Below are 9,233 nucleotides of genomic sequence, written 5' to 3'. Positions count from 1 at the left end.
TTCAGTTTAAACATCCACCACGCTCCAATCTCAATCAACATTGTGTCATTCATTCAGTTATTTGCATGACATTTTCTAGCTATCTTTTTCATATGTGCTGAACGACAATGTGCATCCAATTTCCTTTCAAACAAACCCAACCGCTCGCGTTAAACCCATTGTCTTGCCATTAATAAACAAGCCATACGACTAATTGGGTTGTCCTGTATATGGTCCGCATTGGTTCGCGAGAATCAGCGGAGGACAAAATGTATAAAAGGGAGGAAGATTGAGGGCATCCGTGGCAGTGAGGTCTTGTGTGTGCTAGAGTGAGGGTCTGTAACGGAGAAACGCAAAAGGACAGACGACAAAATGAATCCGGTGAGTAAATGGAGGCAAAATGCAAGAAGATATTTCTTAAAGTTCTGGCGTCCAAAGGCAAAAACGATCATGTCAGGTCAAAGGTCATCACGTCAGGTCAAAGGTCACCCTAACGTAATCGGTTTTGCCTTTGTGCGGCAGAGTTATTGTGTTGGCTAAGGACTTTGAGTTTGAGCAATGTGAAATAGCATGATGAAACGACGACCACAAGGGACATTTGAAACCCGTTTTTTGAAATAGTGCCAATGAAGACGAAGAAGCAAACATTTAACATAAATTTTGCATCCCTTTTATTCCCAATTTGACCCGCTCGATTCCTTATCAATGTCACCTGACAAGTCACAAGTGGCAGTGGCGGCGCCACGAATTTTCGCCAGTGGGGGCAAGCTTGAGGTGACCCACTTGTTGTCTGGTACACTCGGGGGCAGATTGATGTTCTACAACTCTTTATCCACCGCACCGTGGGGACTTATGCCATGCTAGCACGACATAAGTGGCAAATACGAGTATTTTGATATCCACTTTTTTGTCATCCATTTCACGTATAATTGCCCAGTGCATCCATACCCGACCTTAATTCCTTTCAAAAACGATTGCTTACACCTCAAAACACCTCTCAAAATGTAGCATTGTGCTGACCAGCATCCTGCTTCCCGGATATAGCGAAAAAGCACATGACAATGAAACGCCCGCTCACTCGTTTCCCTGAACAGTAGCTTAAAGTTGCGATATGCTTTCATTATCTGTGTTTAATGAGGAAGATGATGATATGCACGAAAATTTCCAAAAATCAACCAAAGGTATCATTTTCGAACGAAATGCTAAAATTTTTAAAATGCTTTTGATTCCAGGAGTTGAATCAGGAAACTGTTACCCTACAAAGTTTGATACGCGGTGGTACGCATGACAACACATATCAAAATGTTCTCCAATAATTTCTGCATCGGGGGCAACTCTCATTTTTTGCCGAAATTTGCCTAAACCAGTCACTATGAGACGTCAAAGCAGACTGTGACGCGTGGTTTCTTACGCGCCGCGGCGGGTTACCCGACCGCGGCACACCGCCTGGGGGGTTTCCGGTCAGTAGGGGGTTGGGAGGAGGGAGGGAGGGGGTGATACCATGTTGACCTTGTTATTTTCCATCGCCAAATATTGTTTTTGGATAAATCAACAACGCTGTTGCAACGCTGCGTCTACATTACTGGCTTCTACAGTCAATGTTCACCTTAAGAAGCTTGAGTTATAGAGCTTTGATATAGGCAAATCGAAAACTGATATAACTTCGTAAAGTGGGGGTGTAGGTTTTGGGGGTGGTGATCACGATTTTCGTGTTAGTTTTGATCAATGATGATCTTTTTCATGCAAGGTCGGGTCAGGCTAGACCCGATGATTAGGTGCCCTGCCGCCTATCCATAGAAGGCAGGTGTTAATCACTTCTAATGGCTTCGTAACAGGTTACGTAAGCACCAAAACTTCTTATTAAAGGTTTTAACGGGTGTTAAATTCGAAATTATTTCCAAGCACTCACTAGAAAAATGCTTACTCGAAAAGGAATTCGAAATTATTTCCAAGCACTCATCTAGAAAAATGCTTACTCGAAAAGGTTAACTAAGGTCATCTAAGCTAAATGACCTCGACCTAACCTTTGACCTTAAAAATGCCAGGAACAAACAGCATTTCATATGTTGGAGCGTTAGCAACCACAACAAGCGCCGATAATGTGCGCTCACATGCGCCAAATCGATAGCAGCCTAGCCTGGTCGGGAGAAACAGGTCATATGTCAAAACTTATGAAAGTCAAGGTCATGAACTTTCAGTTCATGTATAAAATTGACCGACTCTAAGGTATAGAAAGTTTAGTCGCGTTCCACCACGTTTTGCTTGAGTTAGTTGCGAAAAACCGAGGGGGAGGATCTGTTCGACCCTGGACCGTATGGAGTTAATGGCCCAAATATGGAGAACCGGATTTTTAGAACTTATCCATACCTTCAAAACTCATGGAAACGTCTTAAATTCTTCAAATTTTGAGTACCCCAGTGCGAAATTCGCCCCGACGGGTTGTCGGTCGTACCCCAACCACATTTCACACCACTATAAACAATAAATGCACACACTGAAATCGCTATTACCGATAGGCTCATCCAATCAAGTTTCGATAAACCCGTTCATCATAATCTCCTGCGGTTTCGAACACGCCTGTTAGGTGGTGCGGTAGACCGCGCCCAAAGCCAGGACCCCGGTACACTGTAAACCAAATTGACAAGTCTTGTGTAATATAACCAATCATCTCTTGGTATGTTTACCAACTGATACTTTTCAAACAAGCCGTTGTCTGGTGCATTGCTTGTCAGGTGACAACTACGAGTCAATAGTTACTATGCACACCAACTTCTCAGTATCCAGACCAACTCTACATTTGTTTCAACGTTTGTTTCTTAACCAGTTTTGGAAACTTGTTGCCGCATGGTTATTTAACCGGCGCCTAACTTGTACTGGTCAGCTGGTCAGCATACACATGGTCAGCTGCGCCCGTGACGTCAGACTTGGCGGACCAATCAGCGGTCGCCGTCCGGCCCCGGCGCGGCGGTTTCAAACCGTTCAAACCAGCAGTTGTCGCGCGGCCGCCGTGCAGCATGGATCAGCGACGAGGGCTGTTCCAGCATTTGTGCAGTAAAAAGTGAAATCTGTGAACTGTGGTGTTCGTGCTGTGAGTGAGGCCCGCTCTGGCCTGCGGGACGCACTAATCGTGCCTATACCCGCGGTCGAGACGCCTCCCTTCCCCTGCGCGCGCAATGTAAGTGGGCCAGACCTTTGCATGCACATGTGAGCAGATGTTTTGCGGTCGGTGTTTTTTATATATATAAATACATTTATTTGCCTTTAATTCAACTCTTTGTATTTTTAACTTAACTGATGGACATATATGGGCTGTAAAAGCTAATCTGGTTGGCGATCATGATTTATTCGAATTATCTGCGTGATCGTGCAACTGCCATGATTGTTATGGTCAATGTGGAAATATTCGTCATACGGGCATGCTATACTTCTGGCTTGATGCGATGCACAAAACCATGTTCTTCCACATACGCAGCAGTTCTTGCTTCAAAGACTTATATGCTGACGGTGCACGATAGGTATACCTACCTCATGCATTTACCACATCCATTCGAAAATATGCACTTGGAATTGTCTCCAGTCAATAGTACCTATTAATTACATACTACGTGATGTAGGTACGTGACCGTAATAAATACTAATGATTCCAGAAAGTTCCGAATGGATGTGGTGTATGCATTCATCGATTATATAACCCATCAGTATTTCGTTTCTTGTCAGCGCAAGCCTTTGAGCAATAACTGATGCCAGTCATGGTTTTGTGCACCACTTCCAGCCAAAAAATGACCTGTCCGTATAGAAAATATTTCCTGAATCAGTATCGTAGCAATTGAAAACGAAAGCGAATCGTAAGTTCTTAAGGTTATCAACGCAAACAAAGCGATTGTAAGGAAGAACAAGTTCGAACTGAGCGTTAGTACACTTACTTGTTGACAATTTGTAAACTAGCAATGCCCAGTCAAAGGCTAGTTCATCAACAAACCAGGGGTTGTTGAACCGACAAGGAAACGGCTATGCCTATCCAGAAGTTGGTAGGTTCACAAGGCCCAGACTAGTACTCAACAAGGTGACGCCTATGCGAATTGGAACCAAACTTGTAGACAAACTGTTAGTTTGTTGGCCAACAAGCCTGGGGTTGGTGAATCGACAAGGTATCGACAAGGTGACGCCTATGCGAATTGGAACCAAACTTGTAGACAAACTGTTAGTTTGCTGGCCAACAAGCCTGGGGTTGGTGAATCGACAAGGTGACGCCTATGCGAATTGGAACCAAATTTGTAACAAGGAGCCAACTTGTAGATTTGGTTTACAGTGTAACGTGAGGTAGCCGAGTCGGGGCAGCGTGCGCTGACCCAAGCCGGGGCCGCGCGTCCTCCCGGTGTCATGTGATAGCCCGGGGCTGCCCGCGGGGATGCGGTAGACCGCGCCCAAAGCCGCGGCCCCGGCTTGGGTCAGCGCACGCTGCCCCGACTCGGCTACCTCTTGTTACCGGGGCCCTGGCTTTGGGCGCGGCTTCTGCTCATACTTTGTGGTGCGGTGGTGGTGCGTCGGGCCGCGCGCTCCGACTTCGGCCAAGAAAAATGCGTCAGCTGATCATTGTCATTTCTGCCATTTCCATGTGGTGAGATGGGGTCATAACTTTAGAGACGGCTGTTTCATATCAATTATTTTACATAAAATAATATTTCAAGCCATAAATTAATGTTCGACAGCCAAATTAAAGAAACAATACCAATACAGGCTTACAGTTTAAATTCGACATTGTGTTGTCTACGATTAGACAGCTGATAACTCATTCCCGTACGTCGTAACTCTATAATGACCTTTGCTTATTGTCACATGTGCGCCGCATTCGCGATTGTTGCCGACGCCTGTTTGCAGGTCAGCCCACTACAGTTGTTATACATATCGAAAAACCGATAAACTTTTAGGCGAAAAAAGCACTATTTTAGGCCCATTTTTGATTTTTTTTTGCGATATTAGGTAAAAACAGAAGCTTCTTATCCTAGGAAAAATAAAATGGGAAATCATTGGAAGGCGGCACACTACCTTTAAGCAACTCTTACTGTTCCTCTATTGTGTGGTCTCAGCCACCAATAGCAAACCGTTCCATCTAGGAACAAATAAGTCGCGCACCTGGGACGGTTCGAACCGGGTTTCTCCAACCGGTCACCCTACGACGCTAGCGCGTATCCACTGAGCTGCCGAAACCAGCGACCACTCGCCGCGGTCAAACGCGATCAAATGTCCGACAATACTGTCATTGGCGGTCAGCGGGTGAATGTCATTTTGTTTTGAGCAGACGAGGACCATTCTCGGTAGCTCAGTGGATGAACGCTCGTGTCGTGAATTGGCCGGCGCGGTGGGAGAAGCCCGGTTCGAACCCCCCTGAGTGGCCGACTTCTTGGCTCCTAGTTGGAACGGTTTGCTATTGGGGGCTGCAACCACATATAAGAGCAACAGTAATAATCGCTTTAAATTGGGGCGTTGGCTGCGGCGCTACTCATAACCCCCAGTTCCCACGTCTCTGGACGATTGCCGTGCGAAACAATAGACACCAATCTGCTCAATCAAGGCCTTAATACTAATATGTTATACAAAATATAGCTCCGCACCTCGATGCACGAGTGACGATAACTTCTATCGGCTGTCCCATTGCCACGCTTAAGTGTGTCGTAATGTGCATTGCAAGTATGATGATAGGCGCTGTCTTGGGGATAGGACATTTTAACAACTGCTTTAGCACAATGGTTAGGTAGAATAATTGGCGTCCTGAGACGCGAAAGTTAACTACACTCGCTCAGCCGCGCGATGTCCGTGCTCCCACCCCACCTCACTCCCCAGTCCTCGCCAGCTGCCGCGCCGCGCCGACCCGAGCCATGCCTCCGGGCTCGGCCCTCACCGCTGCGCTGACGTCACAGGCGGCCCATATCACCTTCCAGCCACCGACCCAGACCGGTGTCATACGAGTGGGTAGGCTGTGCCGCTTGACAAGTAAGTGAAGCGGCACAGTCTACCGGTACCAGGCGGCTGCTGCCAATGCTGAGCCATAGGAACCCGGTGGATAAAGAGTTGTAGAACATCAATCTGCCCCCGAGTGTACCCCGATCTGCAGAATCCAGGAGCACCTTGCTCCTAGATGTTGTCATTCAAAATTACCATAGTTTTGTAGCCTTGTTTGCATCATCACATCCTATAGTACCTACCTATCATGAATATTCCACAGGTCTTTTGTTCGCTTTTCAACATCAGCCAAATTTTGTGGGGGCAAAAACATAGTCTTGCCCCCACGGCCTCCTGTCAGTGGGGGCAGTCTGCCCCCACTGCCCCCACGGTGGCGCCGCCCTTGACAAGTGGTACAACGAACTTTGCTGTACCTAGATGCTACGTTTCATACGAGCCGTGAATGTTATTGCATGCGAATATGTTGTATGCGCCGTTCTTATTATACCTACAAGCTAAAGACAATTTTCTTTGTAAAAATTCAAGCTTCAGATATTTTGTAATACGGTCGTGTTTGTGACCCCCCCCCCCTCCCGAGATAATCTCTCTCTCATCGGCACGCTCTCTAATAACACCGGCTCCTCCTCTGCGCAGGTGTTCTATGGCCTGCTGCTGGCAGCAGTGTCACTGTCGTCCATCTCCGAGGGATCTCCCCACTTCAGCCCCAGACCTCACACCCATCGACGTGTGTATTACTCGTCATCTGCTGTGACTGTACAGCAACAGCCACAGCAACAGCAGCAGCAGCAGCAACAGCAGGGGTTCCAGCAGGGTGGCAGGGCGTTTAGTCAGCAGCAGCAACAGCAACAGCAAGGAGGTGGCGCATTCAGTCAAAACGGAGGATTTGGTGGTCGCTCAACTGGACAGAATAGAGAATTTGGTGGTCGCTCAACTGGACAAAATGGGGGATATAATGGTCACTCGACAAACCAAAATGGCGCCTTTGACGATCGTTCCTTCAGCCAGAATGGAGGATTCGATGATCATTCTATGAGTCAAAACGTAGGGTTTGACGATGGTTTGAGCCACCAGGACACTGGTTTTAGTAGTCAGGGTGGAGGTTTGGATGATGGCCTCTCCAGCACTGGCTTCAGCAGCGGAGGGAGCAACAGCTTCGGTCAGGGAGGCAGCAGCAACTTGGACGATGGAGTCCCCAGTAACCAGAACAGTGGCTTCAAGGGGCAACAGAGCAGCGAATTCAACAAGCAAAGCAATGGGTTCAGCAATCAACAGAACAGCGGGTCAACCAATCAAGATGATGGAGTCCCTGTCTTTGATCAAAATAATGGATTCAACAACCAACAAAACAACGGATTCAACGGCCAGCAGAACAATGGATTCAATAAACAACAGAACAGTGGATCGACCAACCAAGATGACGGTGTCTCAGTCTTCGACCAAAATAACGGATTCACCGGTCAGCAGAGCAATGGATTCAGTGGCAAACAGAACAATGGGTTTAGTTCCCAACAAAGCAACGAGTTCAGTAAACAACAGAACAGCGGATCAACCAACCAAGATGATGGTGTCCCTATCTTTGATCAAAATAATGGGTTCAACTCCCAACAGAACAGTGGATTCAAAAACCAGCAAAACAATGGGTTTAACAACCAGCAGAACAAAGGATTCAGCAACCAGCAGAACAGCGGATTCAATAAGCAAAACGATGGGTTCAGCAACCAACAAAACGGCGGATCCACCAACCAAGACGACGGTGTGTCTGTCTTTGACCAAAGCAATGGGTTCAACTCCCAACAGAACGGCGGATTCAACAAGCAAAACGATGGGCTCAGCGCACAACTGAACATGGGATCCACGAATCAAGATGATGGCGTGCCTGTCTTCGACCAAAACGCCGGCTTCAACAATCAGCAGAATCATGGTCAACAAAATGGCGGGTACGGCAGCCAACAAAATGGTGGGTACAACGGCCGGCAAAATGGCGGGCACAATCAACAAAATGGTGGGTACAATGGTCAGCAAAACAACGGTTTTAGCAGCGCTGGATCAAGCAACCTAGATGACGGCCAGAGCTCCCAAGCAAGCGACTTTGGTAGCGGGGGGAGCAGCGTCTTCGGCAGCGGCTCCAGCATCTCCAGTAACCAGGACGACGGCATATCTGCCCCCAGCGCCTCCAGCACTGCCTTCAGCGCGCCATCTGGCGGCGGCAGTGCGGTAGATGACTCGCAGTTCCACTCCGGAGGGTTTGATGATAGCTTCAGTCAGCAGGGGTCTGGAGGTAGCGCTCAGCTTCAGCAAGGCGGTCGCGGTAATATTGATGATGTTAGTCATGGAGTGGAGCCTTTCCATGGGGTGGATGATGGCACTTTCGGCGCTGGAGGATTCGATGATGGCACTAACGTCCCCTCGACTGGATCGAGCGGTAGCTCAAATGGATTCGGAAGACACGCTAATGGTTTCAACAATGGAGGAAGCGGAAGACGACACAGCCACAACTCCTATTCTCACTCTCACTCTCACCACGGCTCTCACCGCCACAGTGCCTCTCACAGTCACTCGAGGAGTTCTCACAGTTCTCGGAGTTCGAGTAGTTTCAGGCGTGGGGGAAACCGCGGACACGGGTTTCAGAGGAAGGCGTATGTGCTGCAACCGGTGAATTATTGAAAAAGTGGAAGTTGTCACGCTGTAAAAAATGTAACGTGCTATGTTGTGGTAAAATACATTTGAATTGAAAGGGCGTTGTTGAAATACATGCCTAAATTGACAATGTTTTCATGTTGAAGTTTATCCCGTGTCAAATGATATCGAATATTGCATGCATCGATACAATACAATATATGTAAATATAAAGTAGTTATATTTCAATGGCTATGGATATTTCTCTCGAAAGGGGCTGATGAAAACAAACACGACTAATTACTCTCAACAACATGCTATTTAATTGCAGGACAATCGGATCCCTACACAAACAAAGATATCGCAGAAGCATGCACCTGTAGGGAAAACAGTAAGTTGCCTTGTTTGCCTCGCTTTGTATAACGAACCGAGCGTAAAACCTGAGAGGCCCTTCACAATCGTCAGTGTCCTGGACAGTTTTCGGAACTAAACACAGGAAAGAACGCATGGTGCTCAATTATGCAGCCTATATGAAAACAAACGCCATTTGAATGAGTGTATGAGTCACACTTTTCCTTCTAGAATACAGGAAAGGGCAAACGGATGCTAAAACGCGGTATCATGCTGAAAACAATCAGACATAGTGAGGGAAGATTATCTTGTTTTAATTTACTAGC

The 9,233-nt window shown here is 47.1% G+C and overlaps 1 protein-coding gene across 1 annotated transcript; it reads left to right on the top strand.

The window, feature by feature from the left end:
- Positions 1-282: 282 nt before the first annotated feature.
- LOC122391830 (filaggrin-2-like) lies at positions 283-8,704 on the top strand. Its single transcript, XM_043386128.1, has 2 exons — positions 283-360; positions 6,574-8,704. Exons 1-2 carry the CDS (start codon positions 352-354, stop codon positions 8,602-8,604), a joined length of 2,040 nt encoding a protein of 679 aa, XP_043242063.1. The 5' UTR covers positions 283-351; the 3' UTR covers positions 8,605-8,704.
- Positions 8,705-9,233: the final 529 nt, after the last annotated feature.

Source organism: Amphibalanus amphitrite, unplaced genomic scaffold (assembly GCF_019059575.1).
Source record: "Amphibalanus amphitrite isolate SeventyFive unplaced genomic scaffold, NRLGWU_Aamphi_draft 000457F_arrow, whole genome shotgun sequence".
NCBI lineage: Eukaryota > Metazoa > Arthropoda > Thecostraca > Balanomorpha > Balanidae > Amphibalanus > Amphibalanus amphitrite.
The sequence above is the reverse complement of the archived record's forward strand: the minus strand, read 5'-3'. Positions and strand labels throughout refer to the sequence as shown.